General features: G+C 32.1%; 2 protein-coding genes across 2 annotated transcripts; one reads left to right on the top strand and one right to left on the bottom strand.

The window, feature by feature from the left end:
* Positions 1–4207: 4207 nt before the first annotated feature.
* Positions 4208–9381, top strand: LOC144572663 (kinetochore protein NUF2 homolog). The gene is made up of 12 exons (XM_078322321.1): positions 4208–4410; positions 4998–5219; positions 5638–5728; positions 6251–6430; positions 6701–6790; positions 7196–7303; positions 7479–7532; positions 7663–7777; positions 7949–8106; positions 8731–8826; positions 8981–9081; positions 9213–9381. Exons 1-11 carry the CDS (start codon positions 4250–4252, stop codon positions 9077–9079), a joined length of 1374 nt encoding a protein of 457 aa, XP_078178447.1. The 5' UTR covers positions 4208–4249; the 3' UTR covers positions 9080–9081; positions 9213–9381.
* Positions 9382–12947: 3566 nt separating this feature from the next.
* LOC144572666 (large ribosomal subunit protein uL29) lies at positions 12948–14618 on the bottom strand. Its single transcript, XM_078322323.1, has 4 exons — positions 14443–14618; positions 14207–14342; positions 13949–14105; positions 12948–13159 (listed from the first exon to the last, which is right to left on the bottom strand). The coding sequence occupies exons 1-4, from the start codon at positions 14444–14446 to the stop codon at positions 13085–13087; spliced, it is 372 nt and encodes a 123-aa protein (XP_078178449.1). The 5' UTR covers positions 14447–14618; the 3' UTR covers positions 12948–13084.
* Positions 14619–20069: the final 5451 nt, after the last annotated feature.

Genomic DNA, 20069 nt, shown 5'->3' on the forward strand with positions numbered 1-20069 from the left:
ACATTACAACAGGGATTATGGTCTGTTCATGAACAATTGACTCCACTACAACAATCCTCTTTAGAGTCACCATTTACTTTAGAAGAAATAAAAGATACCATTTTCTTTTGCAATCCAACCAAATCACCTGGTCCTGATGGCATCTCATTTCTCTTTTATCAAACTTTTTGGGAAACCATACACCTAGATCTACTTACTATCTTCCAGTCATTCTATAATAGGACATTAGACATTTCTAAACTTAATCTAGCCTCAATTTGTCTCATCCCAAAAAAAGAAGATGCTCTTACAATTAGGAATTTTAGACCTATTAGTCTTATTAATTGTAGCTTTAAAATTGTTACAAAGCTCCTTGCTAACAGACTTGCCAAAGTAATTGATCCACTTATCGATGATTCACAGTCAGCTTATATTAAAGGTAGATTAATAGGTGACAATATTGTCACAGCACATGAATTACTACACCAAATTAGGCTTACTAAGCAAAAAGGAATTCTTCTCAAATTGGATTTTGAGAAAGCATTTGACATGGTGAATTGGGATTTCTTAGTTGAAATTCTTAAATATAGGGGTTTTGGCTCCTTATTCATTTACTGGATCAAGGATATTTTGCAAGGGAGTAGGACTTGCATATCATTTAATGGAGAGCAAGGAGCCTACTTTGCATGCAAAAGAGGTCTTAGACAAGGAGATCCAATGTCACCTTTCCTTTTTGACTTAGTAGCTGATGTCTTACATAAATTACTCACAAATGCACAACAAATGGGTAGAATTAGAGGTTTAAGACAATTTCCTGATAATAGCAAAATTCTAAACTTACACTTTGCTAATGACACCTTACTATTCTTAGAAGCAGATCCTTTAATGATAGAAAACCTAAAATACTTACTATTGGGGTTTCAAGAAACTTCTGGACTAAAAATTAACTTCGAAAAAAGTTCAATGATACCCCTTAATATCAATTAAACTGTAGTATTGCATCATTACCTATTACTTATTTAGGTGTTCCATTACATTGGAAAACATTAAGCATAGCTAATTGGAATCCTTTAATTAATAAGATTGAAAAAAGGTTACAATCTTGGAAAGGATCACTCCTATCAATAGGTGGAAGAGTTACTCTTTTAAATTCTGTCATTTCATCTATTCCTATTTACTGGTTATCCATATATAAAATCCCTGTTACTGTTTGTGCCAAAATTGACAAAATAAGGAAAAGATTCTTATGGGCCGGAAACTCCACAGGGACCAAAAAATACCATTTAATTGCTTGGGATCAGGTTTGTTTAGGTAAAGACCAGGGGGGCTTAGGGGTTATGAATATCACCAGAATGAATATGGCACTTCTTGCTAAGTGGTGGTTTAGGTTCAAAGATCCCATTGTTAAAGGAAAATGGAAAACCATTTTAATTAATAAATATGGTACCTCAGGGTTACAAATACCTAGACTTTCTTCCTTTTGGAAAGGAGTTATTAATTTTAAACACGTATATGACTTAGGTATTAAAAGAATGGTAAACAGTGGAACAGACACTGCTTTCTGGTTAGATCACTGGATAGGAGACTGTAGTTTATACTGCTTATATCCTAACTTATTTCAAATTGCCTCTAATCAAACAATAACAGTAGCTGAGGCATTCCCCTCAAATTCGGTATTGACACTTTCTTTTAATAGGCAACTTACTGGTATTACTTTAACTGAATGGTATGATCTGAGACAAACCATAATCTTTACATATAATATAGGATCAGATTTAATTAGATGGAAATGGACCACACATGGTCTTTTTTACTGTACATTCCTTATATAAATGGCTTGAATTTGGTGGACTCAAAAATAATTCTTTCACAACTATCTGGAAAGCACGCATTCCACTTAAAATCAAAGTCTTTTTATGGTTATTGAAACAAAATAGAGTACTTACCAAAACAAATTTAGCAATTAGAGGTTGGAAAGGAGACACTACTTGCTTACTGTGTGGTGAGGAGGAAGAAACCACTAATCATCTATTTATTACTTGCACTTATACTAAAACCATTTGGTCTTGGATTGCCAGTCATAATGGGTTCTCTTTTAATTGTGATACAATAGAAGACCTATGGTTAATTGATAGTTGTATACCCCTCAAAGATAGATTACTCGTAGAATTAGTCAGAGCTGCCACTCTATGGTCCATTTGGTTAACACGAAACAGAGTTTGTTTTGAAAATGCATCAGTACCAACTTTGACTAGTATAGGATCCAATATCATAGCCTTAGCTTCTTATTGGTGCAAAATAAGGAATGATGAGACTTATTTTAAATTAACCTTAATTATGCCTATGGATGTTTATGATTTGAACCAGGGAGGCAGACTGACAGTTTTGACAGTTTCAGATACCCAAGAGGAGCACAGTTTAGGGGATACAGGGGATACAGAGGGCGCAAGATATGGGTCCGGGGATCTGGATCTGTCGGAGTACCTCGTCGCCAGAATGGAATCTGAATCTTCCATTCCAGAAAATGCAACACTCTCCTCTAAAGACTCTAATATGGATTGCTCCTCCATAGACTCTATCCCATCTTAGTACTAATAATTTTCTAAGTACTTAGTATTGCTTTTGTCTGTAATATGTTCTCAGTCACTCTAGCTAAAAGTTTGTCCAAACAATGCAGGTGATTTTTGTGGTATTTTGGTTTTTGTATGATGGATTCCATCCATCGAAATTTGTATGAACTATGATTACCGTTTCTATATGAAACAGGTGGGTATACCCACTTTTATCAAAAAAAATAAAATAAATGCATAATAGAGACAAGAAACGGTCTCATAATAGAACCCGGACCGTACAATCTGTGTTAGTACGAACATTAAATGGCCCATGCATTCCACCTTCAGCCTAGATCCTGATCGAACGGTCTAGATGTTTAACTCGAAATATGAGTTAATGGAGAGAATATGAATTCCAAAAAACGGAGGTATTTGAAGTTGTGAATCCTCCTCTGAATAGTATAGTAATTGACTAGTGGGTTTTAATGTAATTAATTGGTATATATGTATTGTCTACAAGATCTAAACCTTAGCCCAAAAGATACCATAATATAGAATTCGAATTTGTTTCTCTTGCTATTGGTTTCTAGACTATAGATCTGAATTAAAGTATAACAAAAATTTCAATTCCTCTCTCTTTATTCCAAAAATGTGCAAATCAAATTCTCCCCCTGGAAAACCCAGTCCAAAACACTTCTCAAACTAGGGTTTTCTCGAAACTCGGCATACCACTACCTCCCGCCTCCATTTTCACTCTGTTAGTTCTCGTGCAATATCTTCTTTTGCTAGCATTCTCTCTTTGATTGAACAGCACCGATGGGTGAGTGAAAAATCCTAAATCCACTTGTTTCATCTCTCTCCCAATCTAATATGTTTTGATATGGTCTTATGATGCAACGAAATTAAGATGTACGAGCTGAGAGAATTAAGGTGCACGAACTATAAGAATAAAAACAGAGTGGATAATAATCCAATCAGTATTCAAGAAATTAAAAATAGATACCCATATCAAAATATCTATATAAAAACAAATCAAATATGATTTTAAGTTTTAATTATTGGTATATGAATAATAAATATCTATTAAGTTATAAAAAATATATCTTATTTATTATTTTAATTAAACAAATATTATGAAAGTTAATATTTCTAATAATATTTATATATATTTTAATAAATATCCGATTCGATCTGCATTCATATTCGAATAATAAGGATACGGAAATAGTTTTACCACTATCCGTCGCGTATCCACTCCGTTTTCACTCGTAACATACTGCCTCGTAAATTTATCGTGTGGAAGCAGATCGGACGGTTAGATCTAAACTCAAAATTTGAGCTACCTCAGGTGATACGAATTGGCCCGAACCGCCTAATAGTTTGAAATCGAATCCACTCGCCAAAAGAGAGGAGAGCGGGAATTCGTATCCTCTGAGATATCTCAAACTTTGCGTGACTTTATGGAAAATTCGAACCGTTTAAATACGTTCTGCACGAATCTCAAAGCAGAATAATACTGACCCCTACATCTCCCCGAATAGGCACCGGACACGTCGGTCACGCAAAAGTTGAGATATTTTCAGGAATCACAGGATCCTGCTATTTCAAATCCAACACTTTACTTTATGAAATGTACAAATCTCAAAATTAGTAGTTTTCTGTGCACGAATCTCGAAATCCGTCCTTGTTGGCCTTTGTCGAGGTTTTCAAAGAGAGAGATGGCAAACTACTCGTTCCCGGAGCTGCCGGCGGCGGAGATAGCGAGAGTCCTGCAAGAGGAGGACATAGCCGTGATTAGCACGGCTAACCTGGCCAAGCCCTCCGCCGAACTTCTCTTCGCCATCTTCTCCCACGTATTAGTCTATATCGACCCGCTCAGGTACCATGCTCATCATCTATTCATCTCCTTACGAAATGGGGTTTGGGGGGTTGCGGGGCGGACAGATTGTTTTTTTTTTTAGGAGTTTTGATTGGGAAACAGTCCAAACCCTACAAGAGAGAGATTGCAATTTTTCATGCTTGTTTATGCCTCAAGAATGTTTGACTCCAGAAACTCCGGGGATTTTGAAAAGGTTAAAATATGACAAAAATGGACTACAACTCTGCTATAGAATAATTACTGGAATCTGACCTTAATTGTCAGTGTAAATGAACTTAATTTGGAGTAATCTACCCCAATTCCTTCTGCTACTAGAGACTCCTACTTGTAGAGTGTGTTGTTGTTTTAGAGTTTCCTGATCCACATGCACCTAAAACGTGTTGGACATTAATTTACTAATTGCCTATACCAATTCGCAAATTAGGGGCCTTTTGTTTGAATACACCTTGACTTCATTTGCTGTTATATATGCAAACATAAATGGTGTTGAGTTTTCTTTGCAATAGACATTGGTTGTAATAGTGTTCTCTTAATTTCCAAGAGACTCTAATAGTGTCGTGATAACAGTTCCTCTTTTATTGTACCAGAAATGACCCTGATCAAATCGGTTTTGAGGCTCTGACAGTGCTTGAAGATCCATCCCAGCATGCAGATGCCATCCGGGTTCATAATTTGTACCAAAAAATAAGGGCATTTTTTGCCTCCATTCAGTATCATGCATTCACATTGCGGGATCTGCTGCGGCCTGATCCCAACCCCAAACGCACATTGCAACATCTCAGTGCTCTTGTAAATTTTATATATTACAGGTGAAACGAGCTCTTGCTATGTTCTATTGGTTTGATTGTGGTATATAGCAATATGTACTGGTTGAAATTTTGGCCAGTACTGGTTGATCTCATTTAGTTATTTTTTTTTTTCTTGATACAATTTTGCTTGGGGTTTATTCTATGGATAAACATGAAGATGTGGCCCGATAGCCCCAGCTAAACTTTAAAATCAGTATAATATTGCACTTTTCATTGATGGCCTGAAGTCTGCCTATTTCGTCCTAGATTAAAATCTCGGGTATATTGAAAATGGCTTTCTATTGGATGATAAGGGCAACTGGTATATCTGTAATTCTTTGTTGAGTTGAAATTACTGTATCACTTCTTCCTCATGAACTGTGTTTCGATATTGTTCATTGTGAGATTTTGGTTTCAATTCTATGCTTTGGTTATTCAGAAATGAAAAGCTCCAGTTCCTGAACCCCTTGCTCAATGAGATGCCCAGTTCTGAGGATAGAAAAGCTGAGCTCACTTCAAGGATATCTGAGGTACTGCTTTTACCTTTCCTAATATATTTTTTGGGAGTTGACAGCAGCCCACAGAAAAGAATTAATCTAAGTACTTGTTTAGACTAGATTTTTATTTTTGCAAAAAGTGGAACGGGCAACTGGATTCATTAATAAGAAAGACATTCACGTTACAAGATTCACAATAAAAGAAGACTACCTGTTTACTAACCAGCTGAAACCATTTCAACTGGTATTACCTCCCCCCCCAAAAAAAAAATAATAATAATAAAAAAATAATCTAACTACGGTGGAACTGGTGCAAGCTGTAATGCCCCTAAATGTTAATAAATCTAAAGAAACCCCTCAGAAGTATTACTTAAGCTAGACAAAACACAGGAAAACATCCATTAGGCATATTTGCATAAAACACCTTCAAACACTAGTAAAAATGTACATAAAGCACCTCAATTAATTTATAAAATTTAAGTTTGGGTTTGGTACTAGCAATATATGAGATGATCGAAATGCACTTGACATCTGATTAACTTGGTGGATGTACAGCTCAATGAAGCAATACAAGGTCATGAAATAGAGGCAAAAATGGAGGAACCGGTGGTACAGCAACTGGATGCGGAGGTGAGGGAACTGGAACAACAAATCCAAATTTACAACAAGCAACAGATGTCTCTTAAGACCCATGCCAAGGATCTCAAAGATGAAATTGATGCAATCAACAATCAGGTTTTCAAATGTATTTAATCATCTCTTGTAATCTTTGAAGTCGCCAACAAGGATTGTTTTTCTGCGAGTCACCTGTTTATCCAATTGGCTTCTTTCAAGTAATTTGAATTATTAAAGGAGTCCACAAATAATCTGAATCTGTTCCTGCTATTTTATCGAGACTCAGTGTACCTCTAGAGAGCAAGACTATAAAAGAAAAGAAAAATTAGAAGTACTTAGATGCTATTAGAGATTGTTGTTAATTATATATTGCTATTATTTTATTGTCAGATATCTCAAGCTGATTTTCAGCTAATGAATAAAGTGCAAGAAATCTCAAAATTATCTTCTCAAATTGTTCAGTCGCCAGATAGGCTACAGGTAGGTTCCATAACATTCTTCGTGAATTTTTTTCTGAAAAACCAAACAATATAAAGCATTTTGTTTGACTAAAGCACACCAAAAGACTGGTTAGGTACATTCGTCAAGAAAGTCACTAAAAACAGTCCATTGGCCCACGTCATACTTTTTAAAGGAACATTATATGGCCCTCCTAACGTAATTGATCAATAGTGTACATTACTTTCATACCTTATCCATATAGATATATGGATAAAAAAAATAGAAACTATGAGAAAGGAGCTGTAGTTTAGGAATGATAGTTCATACCATTTTGTGATCAAATATGTTATGTCAATTTCTTTTTTTCTTAAATTCCTTGCCACATTACTTCTATTGTATTTTGTAAGTTTAAATGCCCATGAATCTTATTTTCTTGGTTAAAAGATGGCACTAGAGGAGAAGAAATCGGCTAGAGCTGAGGCAAAGAACTATGAGAAATTGACAAAGCAAAAGGAGCTGGAAAAAGCTGCAATTCGTGAGATCTACAATAAGGTAAGTGTGTGTTTGAAGCTATGTATCTAGAAGTCAGTTCTGCAAGGACCTCCTTTCAGCTAATTTTTTTTCTTCCACTTGTGGGTAAAAGGGCACCTTGAATTATGTAGGTTTATTATCTTTTTATTTTTATTTGTTTTGAAAAGTGAAATGCTGAAACTTGTTACCAATGTAGGCACATGAGAAGTTGTGTAAGCACTTGGAGAAGATGCAAGACTTACAGGAGCAAGTATGGTTTTATTTAAAAGTTCTATTGTTAATCTTATACATTCAAAATGTGGAGAACTTGTATGGTTTATCTGTTGGCTTTGCTTATATTATAGAAAGTTCTATTTATTTATTTGGTTTTTGAAATTTAGGTGAACGAAAACAAAGCCCTGGAGAAGAAAATAAAGGCACTGAAGGCAAAACTGAGTGATGAAAATGTATCTGTTATGACACTTGAAGCTAAGCTAGTTGACAAGCAAGGAAAAGGTTTGTGTGATGTATAGATATCGTGTGTAACAGTGCAAAATAACCGTAAAACAAGAAATGAAAGAGAAAAGATTAACAATCTGAACTTCATATTTTATCCATATCAAGTAGCTTATTATTTGTTTTATAGTCTTTATTTTAATTTTTATTGTTGTTGCCTGAATTGTTCAGTGCAACAAGCTGAGGAGATGCTAAAGGCGGCTGGGAAAGAAAGAGAAGAAATATTGTCAGAGGAGACTAAAAAACTTAATGGTGTGAGGTCTCAGATTGAACTTAAATTAAAGCTTCTTGAACCTAGGGAGAGAGAGGCAGAAGCCATGGTTTCTAAGGTATGAATACTAAGATGGAAAGCTTAATCTTACTGTTTTTTTGTTTCGCAAATTACACCGTGTTTTACTATGCAAATGAGACCCCAAAATTTTCTGCAATTGTAATTAACACCCAATTTTTTTGTGACTTTTTGCAAATATGATACCGAAGCGCAGCATGAATATCAATTAAGAAACAAATCACTAAATTGCGCCTGACTGCTTTAACTCCACTGGAATCTTTTTAAAACTTGTTCATATAAAATTGAAATCCAATGTGGATCCACTTTGCCTAATCTTGGTTTAGTACGACTATAGGGAATGAAGTTTGCTGAGTCATGGCAATAGAACTGTTCATATTACCAGATTGAACCCTTCTTCACCACCATACTCAAATGGTTGTCTAATTGAAATTCACAATAATGTCTGTGAAGATAGATAATTTGGTTATTGGCAAATACATATTATAATGAGTGGAATTTGCTGTTTCTGTACCGAAGTGGTTAGGCCTGGTGTTAAATATAGCAGACAGTACAGACAAAATCTAATCTTTACTGTAGTCTTACATGAAAGCTTCCTTTTTCTTATTTCTTATTTCTCATTTTTTTTTTTTTTTTTTTTTTTTTTCCCTGATGCCTTTCAAAGGGTGAGAGACTAATCCAAGAGGCAGAGTCAGCATGGCAATCAGGCATCGCTAAGCAGCAGCAACTACTCATCAACCTGGAAGAAATAATTCAAGCGGTATGTCTGATTAGTAAAATGATGCATTTGTATTATTTAATTTTTGAGCTTTGACAAGGTCCCATTTTTTATGACTGTGAATTGTTTGTATATTGGCACTCATTTTTTTCGTACATAGCTGCTTATCTCTCTCTCTCTCTCTCTCTCATCACAGTTTGACTACTATTCCAAGAACAACATAGAGCTATTTGTGCATAAGGTTGAGGATTTGGAGAAGATATCTTCTCAACATAACAGGCAGGGTGGGCACTAGTGAGAAGAACATGCATGGGGCAGTTGGTAAAGGCATAGCCCTCTAGGGGAGGGACATGGGATCGATTCTGCTTGGGAGCATAATTGGGGCCTACGGGCTATACTCAAAAAGAAAAAAAAAAGACAAAAGAAAAAGAAGAACATGCATGCAAGCCCCATTTCTGATCTAACATCTACATCTTGATGATTGATCTAAGTGTGCGAATTAAAACTATGGAAGTCTTAGTTTTGTACAAATGTCAGTTTTTTGTTCTTATAACTCCCGTGTCCAATGGAAGTTTTTGTACAATTAGATTAAAACTTCAACCAAAAATCTGAATTAATTGCAACCTTTTGCCAAAATCTAGTTCCTCTGGTCTGGCACCTCAATTTCTATACTAAACGGTAGGTTTGTGTTTGTGAACCGTCTATTTTAAGGTAAAAATAAGTTTTACTTTATTAGCTCTTGCACTCGTATCATGCTTCATAAAGGCCATGCTATTTTCGAGATTTTTTTTTAAATGATGTTACTTTTTTTTTTAATGCTACTGATGAAAAAATCGGGTCTTGGACTCTTGGTATCACCTTTTTTTAAAAACAAAAATAAAATAAGATTGCCTACATTCAGACCATCTAATATTTTGATCTAAATTTTAAATTACACCATTAAAATTGAAATAATAAAATTTTCTTTTTCTTTTTTAAAAAACAGCACGGACTTGAGATAAAGAATAGTGCTAATATGGATTAGTGACTATTTTGAATTACTATTTTATGTTTGGACGTGTTTGAGTTAGCAAAAAGTGTCTATTCTTTGTTTGTCTTTTATGAGTTAGCATGCTATTTTATCAACTCAATCAAAAGTTATATTAGCTCATTATTTTCATGGGTGATGATAGTAAAACAACTCAATTTTAAATTAACACATTATTAAAATATTTTACTATATAGACAATTTTATCCTTCATTAATTGTTTCCTTTAAAAACTAATTCTCTCATATATATTAGCACATAATTTTTTTTCCTTAAAAGTTATGTTTTATAAAATATGTTTTTCTGTCATATATTATTTTAAAATTGTTCCTTACGAGTTACTATAAAATATGTTTATAAACTTTATGTTATCATATAATAAATATTCATTATTTGTTTTAATCAAATATTTAAGATTTTTTAAGAGAATTACAACATTGAATTAATTTTATTATAATATTTAAATCTATCCACATTGTACCGATTTTTTTATATATATCCAAAACTTCAATCAAATTACAAAAAATAACCGATGCAGCGTTGAAATTCGATTTTTACCCAATCCGGTTATCCAATAACCGGATTTTATAGAAATGTCCGGTTAACCACTCCCCGGACTCAAAATGCACAAATCCGGTTAATGGTTAACCGGATTTGTGCATTTTGCCTTTTTTTTTTTTTTTTTTTTTTTTAACAGAAAATTTATTTTTATTTTTATTTTTTGTATTAAAATATTAGAAATATTGAATATATTTCTTTGAAAACAGATATAATACAATATAATTTGATTTATTAGAAAGACTGCAACAAATAACCCGGATCAATATTTTTCAGATCCAATTTTTCGCGGTTGTAAGAAAAATTAATATATTTCTTTATGTGTTATTGGAAAAAAATAAAAATAATTAGATTCTGAGTTATTGATCCCGGTTCAAAAGTCACTTCTAAGTAATTCAGAAAATATTGTGACCTTTCTAGTACATTTAATTAATAAAAAGTTGTATCTATTTTTGAAAAAAATCAAAAACTTTAATTTATTTAATTATTGTTTTTCAAAAAGAATTCTCAAAATAGATACAACTTTTTATTAATTAAATGTACTAGAAAGGTCACAATATTTTATGGATTACCTAGAAGTGACTTTTGAACCGGGATCAATAACTCGGAATCTAATTATTTTTATTTTTTTCCAATAACACATAAAGAAATATATTAATTTTTCTTACAGCCGCGAAAAATCGGATCTGAAAAATATTGATCCGGGTTATTTGTTGCAGTCTTTCTAATAAATCAAATTATATTGTATTATATCTGTTTTCAAAGAAATATATTCAATATTTCTAATATTTTAATACAAAAAATAAAAATTTTCTGTTTTCAAAAAAAAAAAAAAAAAAAAAAAGGCAAAATGCACAAATCCGGTTAACCATTAACCGGATTTGTGCATTTTGAGTCCGGGGAGTGGTTAACCGGACATTTCTATAAATTCCGGTTATTGGATAACCGGATTGGGTAAAAATCGAATTTCAACGATGCTTCGGTTATTTTTTGTAATTTGATTGAAGTTTTGGATATATATAAAAAAATCGGCACATTGTATATATCAATTTATTTTATAAAACTTCACAATTTTTTTTAACAATCTAATGTAAAAAACTTAGAGTGAGTCTATGGTAATATGCATATCACGGGTTGTTACTGTGCTACGGCTCTAAATTCAAGTTTTTAAATCCTAACGGTCGATCCGAACCGTTCATCTTGTTCTCCATATTAATATGTGTTTGGAGACCAAATTTTACATTTTTTGAAATTTTTTTACTATTTTTTTAGATATTTAGAAAATCACTTGATCTGAAAATTCTGGACCATCCAAAAACAGTGATTTTCAATAAATCTAAAAAAATAGTAAAAAAATTTCAAAAAATATAAAATTTGGTCTCCAAACACATATTAATATGGAGAACAAGATGAACGGTTCGGATCGACCGTTAGGATTTGAAAACTCAAATATAGAGCCGTAGCACGGTGCCAAATCGTGATATGCATATTACCATAGACTCACTCAAAAACTTATTATGTCTATTAACATTTTATCTTTATTTTTTTAAACAAATAACACTAAGAAAACGACATGATTACTTATATAAAAAACATATTGAATGTAAATTATCATGAATAATTTGACATTCAACTTATGATTAAAATAATAATTTAAGAGTACAACAAAACACTACAAAATAAAAAAATAAATTAATTACATCTATTCTATCAACTCAATTAAAATAACACTAAGAAATTTATTTTCTGATAGGTTAGGGGATTGATCCATCTATTCAATTAACAAAAATAAGTTAATTACAAAACATCAATAAAAAATTTCTAACAATTTTAATTAAAATCGACTAATATATTATAAGTATCAAAATTAAAGAAAAAAAATATATAAATTAAAAAAATATTTGGGTTGGAATATATCACATATTAAAGCTAGTGTATCTTACTATAAAAAAAAATTCCAAAAAAAAAAGTTAAATATGTATTTTGACTTGACTGCTTAAAACCTAAATTGAATTGAATATTTCTATGAGAAAAAAGAGAAGATCAATGAAATTATGTAGCTTTTGATTTAACATGAATGTAAAATATAAAAAAAAAAAAGCAAAAAAATATCTAGCAATTATAGAAACCAAATGATTTAATGATCACTATATTAATTATAGTATGAAAAATATGATAGTTAGGAAGACAGTTAATGAGAGTTAAAATTATACCCTATCTTCACCAATCCAAACCTTCCCCCAAACGGACCTGATGTAGTTCAGTTTTTCTTCTTCACTTGCAAGATAACGTTAACGATTAATTATTCTGAACTTGTTATTTACTATAGAAATTCTTGAATTTTAATTTAATGCCTTGGTAACAAAGGATGTACAGGCCTGGTGCCATGTTTTATTTTTACTAATATTATCCTTTAGGATTGTTATATTATAGAAGTAACATTTAAAACTTAATAGTTAACAGTTTAATCTTGTTGTCTACACATAACGAATTATACATTATTACTCATACTTTCATAATTGTACCAACCACGAATCATACGAAAATTAGACATAAATAAAAAGGTTGAGTTTATGTAAAAAAAGATGCTAATAGCACCACAGAGCCAAGGAGGTATTACCAAAACACAACAAACATACATGAGAAACGTAAGTTTAAACTTGAGAAAAATGCACTAGTCTGGTATTGGAACTAGATTAAAACAAAACTGCTAATCTAAGCTTTGATAGCATACTTTCTCATTGGGAAATACTTCTCTCTCTTCATCTCCCGCTCAGTCTTCAGGGACTCCTGCTCAGCAAAAATGGGCAACAACATTTCATTACAAAATTCATTAACATACAGTAGCTTCTGTTAGAAAGTTCAGTTCTACATCACTGCACACCAACACTTGGATTACAGAACCATCCAGACACTGTAATGTGTAAAAGCCTCCTAAATACCACCAACAGTACAAGTGTATGTATCATGCAATAAAAGCTCCCAACTATTAATGAGGTGTCAATCACAAAAATTGGAGGATACTGAGAAAATATATATGGTAAATAGGTCACCCAAATAATCCACAAAAAGTGAAAGGCCCAGTTTTATATTGGAGGCATCAATGAAGTGATTCAATGTCACGTACCATGGTGAATTTCAGTTAACACCTTCATTTCAATGGGTCAAAATCTAACTTTCAGACCACAATATTAAAAATGAATGGAAGGGAACACAATGGCAGTATTATTAAATGCATGTTTATGCATGAATATTTCCTATTAACATCTTATGACCAAGAGTAGATAAATGCATCAAGTATAATCATTATATCCTCCTGAAACATACCACATGCAAGTGATGCAACCTTGCATCATCTGGTTCAACTCAGGGGCAGGTATAGATGATATGTATGTGGTCGACTGACCCCATTTTTTTCGAAGCCAAGGTTATTTGTATAGTATCTTTCTAAAAACAAATTGACTTCCACAATTATTGTCTAGCAACCCCCATACAAAAGCATTCTAAACAAAAATGTCTTGGGCTAATTAGCCTCCACTGACTAAATGCACGCTAAGAGACCAAAGCACAAAACAAAACCTGGTGTTTGGTGAGGCGGCGACGGATGGCACGGGTCTTCTTGGGCCTGAGATCCAACGGTTGATACTTCTTCTTCTTATAGACCTCCCTCAGCGCCGCCTTCTGCTTCTGAGAGATGACAGTCAAAACTCTTGCAATCGAGAGCCTGACCACCTTGCTACACCATCCACGAAACAAAAATAATCCAGTTATCACGACAATACTTACAAGAGACGAAGAAGAATATCTAGATTTAGAGAGAAATTTGCGAGAGCGTACATCTTGGAGAGCTTGTTGGGGGCACCGCCGGTTACTTTAGCAACCCGGAGGAGGGAGAGCTCGGCCTTGAGATCCTTGAGCTGACCGAGCAGGTCCTGCTTCGTCTTGCCCCGAAGCTCGTGCACCTTGATCCTCGCTGTATCATCAGATCAAATCATTACGCATAGATTATTATATCAGTCGCCGAGAGAAAGAGAAGGAGAGAGAGATGACGCTAAGGGCTCGATTCCACTTACCCATTGGTGCTGTCTAATCGGAAGGAGACTTCGATAGGAGAAGAGGCGGCGGCGCGAGAAACTGAAGAAAGAAAGAAACAATGGCAGGTCTCAGCGGAGTTATTTATATATCCTGCTGGGAAAAAACTCTCTAGGGTAGGGTTTGGAGCGAGCATGGGTTGGGCTGGGTTTGTTAGAGCAGCTAACTTTGGGCTTGAAAGTAGATGCAAACATCATAAAACGAAATAGATGTTTTATTAGGCCATTTTTTATTTCTTTGGAATACATCCAACTTTTTTTTTTTTTTTCTGTTTGCAGATCGGACGAATAATATCTCATGATTTTCGTCAATATTTGTATTTCAGAACAACATCTCCAAATTTGGTGGTGACTTATTACGAGTAAGATTATTAATAGATATTCACAATTTGGTAATTTAATTTGATTTGAATAGATGACATGTGGATTCCAAAAAAATATATCAATAATTTATTTGATACGCATGCGGATCTCGAAAGACAATCCAACTAAATTTATCGAATTCGCATTTGAATCTTGTACGACCCGAATCTGAATTTTTTATGGATTCCACAAGAAATTCTTTGAAATTTTAGCAACTATATGTCTATATATATGGGAAATAAATCTGCTGTGATTCTAAAGGGATCGCAGGACCCTGTTATTCCATATCCATCCATTTATCTGTTTAGAGATTCGTGCATAAAAAATAAGTATTATTGAGATTTGTGTATTTCAAAAAGTGAAAGGTTAGATTTGGAATCGCAGGATCCTGCGATCTCTTTAGAATCACAACAGATTTATTTTCATATACATGTGGAGGAGAGATTCAATTACACCCTTTTTTGGTGACACCGGATTACACCTTACATTTTTAAAGTCCAAACAATCAATCCAAACCGTTCAACATGATGGATATATTACAATGTGCTTGCAGATCAAAATTTATATTTTTTGAATTTTTTTACTATTTATTAAGATAGGTACAAAAATTCAATGATCTGAATATAACGATTTTGTTAAATACTTAATAAATAGTAAAAAAATTGAAAAAAAATGAAAAATTTTATTTGCAAGCACATTTTAATATATCCATTATGTTGAACGGTTTGGATCGACTATTTGAATTTTGAAAACTCTGTAAATAAAAAGTGTAATTCGGTATCACCAAAAAATATGTAATTGAATCCGTCCTCGTATATATGAGTGTTTGTGATTATACTTCATTATAAGTAAATTCTCACTAATTTTTAATATGAGAATCTTTGCTTGTCTAATTCCAAAGTATTGCAATAATATATAATTCATTGTTCAAATGCTATTTCAAGGGTTATCATATTTCGGCAGAACTTTTTAGGTTCAGTATTTCAAGGGTCGCTTCTTCTCTTTCCTGATCAGAGAAAGGGGCGCGAGAGAAAGCGTCAAGTTGGGCCAGTTTAAACGTGGATCAGACTAACAGCGGGCTTAATTTTATTGGCCCAGTTTCCCGGAAGCCAGCGGGCCTAAAATTAAACTTACGCCAGCTGAATAAACTTAAAGTTTTTTTTTTTTTTTTTTTTTTAAATCTTGGCAATGGCTGCCAAGTATAATTTTCATTAATTAAGCATAAATTACATTCGATCGTTCTACATCCAGAACGTCATCCACATTGAACTCCATTAACATCAACATCAACAACAACAACATCAACATCCGAACATTAACATCTAAACCTCAACATCTAATAACAAAATAAAATAAACCCTCTCCATCAGTAGTAGACATCGGCGACCTTCAGCATCAACTGGCCAGTGACCGGAGAAAAGGGGGCATCATTTTTTTTTCTTTTTTTCCGCTAGGTTTGCAGGTGGAAGAGGCCGGTGCGGCCTCAGCCTCGGCCTCCCCTTCCTCTCCATCTTTTTTGTGTAGCGTGAGAGGAGGGGGTGACTTGTTGGCCGATGCAATGGAGCGAAGATGACTTGCTACCAATCTCCGTCCTCCATCCTTTTCGGACGGAGGACGGAAGATGGATTGCTAAAGGAGATGATAGAACGGAGGCAAAGAAGAAGAGGAAACAGACTTAAAAGGAAACGGAACAAGCAAACTTAAAGTTATGTGAGTGACTTGGACAGAAATAAAATAAAGTTTATATTATTTTAAACCGACCTAATTTCGTACCGATTTTTTTATATATATCCAAAACTTCAATCAAATTACAAAAAATAACCGAAGAACCGTTGAAATTTGATTTTTACCCAATCCGGTTATCCAATAACCGGATTTTATAGAAATGTCCGGTTAACCACTCCCCGGACTCAAAATGCACAAATCCGGTTAATGGTTAACCGGATTTGTGCATTTTGCCTTTTCTTTTTCTTTTTTTTTTCTTTTTTTTTTTTGAAAACAGAAATTTTTTATTTTTTGTATTAAAATATTAGAAATATTGAATATATTTCTTTGAAAACAGATATAATACAATATAATTTGATTTATTAGAAAGACTGCAACAAATAACCCGGATCAATATTTTTCAGATCCGATTTTTCGCGGCTGTAAGAAAAATTAATATATTTCTTTATGTGTTATTGGAAAAAAATAAAAATAATTAGATTCTGAGTTATTGATCCCGGTTCAAAAGTCACTTCTAAGTAATTCAGAAAATATTGTGACCTTTCTAGTACATTTAATTAATAAAAAGTTGTATCTATTTTTGAAAAAAATCAAAAACTTTAATTTATTTAATTATTGTTTTTCAAAAAGAATTCTCAAAATAGATACAACTTTTTATTAATTAAATGTACTAGAAAGGTCACAATATTTTCTGGATTACCTAGAAGTGACTTTTGAACCGGGATCAATAACTCGGAATCTAATTATTTTTATTTTTTTTCCAATAACACATAAAGAAATATATTAATTTTTCTTACAGCCGCGAAAAATCGGATCTGAAAAATATTGATCCGGGTTATTTGTTGCAGTCTTTCTAATAAATCAAATTATATTGTATTATATCTGTTTTCAAATAAATATATTCAATATTTCTAATATTTTAATACAAAAAATAAAAAAAATAAAAATTTCTGTTTTCAAAAAAAAAAAAAAAGAAAAAAAAAAGGCAAAATGCACAAATCCGGTTAACCATTAACCGGATTTGTGCATTTTGAGTCCGGGGAGTGGTTAACCGGACATTTCTATAAATTCCGGTTATTGGATAACCGGATTGGGTAAAAATCGAATTTCAACGGTACTTCGGTTATTTTTTGTAATTTGATTGAAGTTTTGGATATATATAAAAAAATCGGAATTTCGTATCTGCCGAAACAACTGAAATCTGAACTACTTATTTTACAATTTAAGTTTCAACCAAATACAAGTTACATACTTATCAGTAAATGGATCAAAATATTAGCCAAGAAATCCGAACTGAGTAGTTGATACACCTTATATTATAACTGTTCTAAGCAAATATTCATATACAATACACTGACAATTAGTGCAGAGGGCATTATTTCGTCGCACATTAGTATCAAAAGTTTCTGAATTGATTCATTTATTTTCTTATGATGCATTAACATTAAAGATAATTTCCTGTAGATCCTTCAAAAATCTCAAAGTTATATAGTTTCCTTATAAAATATGTAATATCATATATATTCATTTAAATTTTTAAAATTTACTAATTTACCTAATTTATTGTCTTTTAAATTAAAACTCCCTTTAAATTTAGAAAATTACCATTTTATTCTTTATTACAAAAATAAAAAATATATAGCAATGTAGCGTAAGAGAACTATTTAGTTATCTAATTAGTTAGTTTGTGAGAACAAATGATTTTTTTTTGAGCAAAGTTGAGGGTCAAGCCATCAAACAGTTTCTAATATTCACTAGGAATTTCTCATCCGAGTTTCGAACTTACGACCTCCATAATTTATTTATTTATTTATAATATGGGGACGGATCCACTTACAATATTCTATAGTTACAACACATTACAACATTATTTTTCCAAGTCCAAACAGTCGATCCAAACCATTCAACATGATATCTATATTGAAATGTGCTTGGAGATCAAAATTTACATTTTTTAATTTGTTTACTATTTATTAAATATTTTGCAAAACTGTTGTTTTCAGCCATTGAATTTTGTACCTATTTTAATAAATAATAAAAAAGAATGTAAAATTTGGTTTCCAAACACATTTTAATATAGAGATGATGTTGAACGGTTTGAATCGACTGTTTAGACTTTGAAAAATCATGTTGTAAACTCTTGTATCTACAGAATGTTGTAAGTAAATCTCTCATGAAAAACACGAGTGTTACAAACACATAATAAGTAGCACGAACTTTTAATTTGTAGATGCATTGTGGACTTCCAGCACATGTATATTTGCCAATAAATCCCAGATTTATGCAAGAGAAGTTGATATAATCTTCATTATTAGATCTTATATAACTTGAAAGAACGACGACAAAAGAAAACTCAACTCATGCATCTCTAGTTGTATTTGTACATAAATCATTTTCTGTTTTTCTGTTTGAATATATTTGTAAATATTTATTTCGGTCTCTTTTGTTTGAATATATTTAGGTTGTAATAGAAGTATAATTTTTATTTTATTATATTATCATGTTGTTTAAAAAATTCAACATGAGTAGTTTATTCTTACTATGTTTTTTAAACATACAAGTTTCTAGATAATATCACTTGAAAATATATAACTGCAATAAAAGTATGAAAATATCATGCTCAACAAATCTTGTGATTTTATTGCAGTCTTTTTTCTCAAAAGGTGTTATTTTGAATATATATACACTTTAATAATGAGTTCGGCAAGGCGGCAAGTATGACATTAGTGTCATTTCAACCTAAATGACACTAACTCCAAAACCTACATACATGCTTTAAATGATGAATTCAAATCGTTCAAACCGATCTACTTGATAAGTGATAAGTTTACATGCAAAAATTATAATTTTTTAAATTTATTTAATGTCAAGTCAATTAGTCAAATGTGAGATTTTTTTTTAAGTTAATTTTAATGCATTTATTTTTTATCAGTTTTGACCACTTGACTTGTTACTAAAATAATTCAAAATTTTATAAATTTTGTATGTGAACGCATTACTCATGAAGTATGTTGGTTTGAGCAGTTTGAATTTTTTCGTTTAATGTTATACTAGTCAGACTTTTTAAAACATTGTAAGAATAATTTTTTTGTTTATGATTTTCTCAACTCAACAATGGAGTTTTTCTTTTACAAAACAATGTTAAGAGAAGTTGTAGGATGGAATATGTTATTTATTAATTTAATTAATGTTGCGGTAAAAGATTAGTTGTTTCTACCACAACTTATTTATATTGATTCCACGTAGTGTTTTATATTATTATCTTATATAATTTATTTTTAGATTATTTTTTAAAAAGTATCCATTGTTTCTTTTTTTATATTATGGTCATATTTTCTTTTGTAATTTAATAATATATTTTAATGTTATCTCTAAAAATAAAGATAAATTATAAATCGATACAAGGTACGAATTTTTTTGGATAAATTTCAATTCAAATAAGAAAACGCATAAGATATATGTTTATTTTAATGAACTAATTTTGTGAGGAAATAAAGATAAAAATTATGGATAAAGTTGTG

This window comes from Carex rostrata, chromosome 20 (genome assembly GCF_964058835.1).
Source record: "Carex rostrata chromosome 20, lpCarRost1.2, whole genome shotgun sequence".
NCBI lineage: Eukaryota > Viridiplantae > Streptophyta > Magnoliopsida > Poales > Cyperaceae > Carex > Carex rostrata.

Excerpts from the sequence above, each read along its gene's own strand:
- LOC144572663 (XM_078322321.1), top strand. The coding sequence starts at position 4,250 with ATGGCAAACTACTCGTTCCCGGAGCTGCCGGCGGCGGAGATAGCGAGA. Across the intron at positions 4,411-4,997 it reads GTCTATATCGACCCGCTCAG|AAATGACCCTGATCAAATCG; the intron begins GTACCATGCTCA and ends TTATTGTACCAG. Across the intron at positions 7,533-7,662 it reads TGCAAGACTTACAGGAGCAA|GTGAACGAAAACAAAGCCCT; the intron begins GTATGGTTTTAT and ends TTTGAAATTTAG.
- LOC144572666 (XM_078322323.1), bottom strand. Across the intron at positions 14,106-14,206 it reads CCCAACAAGCTCTCCAAGAT|CAAGGTGGTCAGGCTCTCGA; the intron begins GTACGCTCTCGC and ends TGGATGGTGTAG. Across the intron at positions 13,160-13,948 it reads GCCGCCTCACCAAACACCAG|GAGTCCCTGAAGACTGAGCG; the intron begins GTTTTGTTTTGT and ends TTTGCTGAGCAG.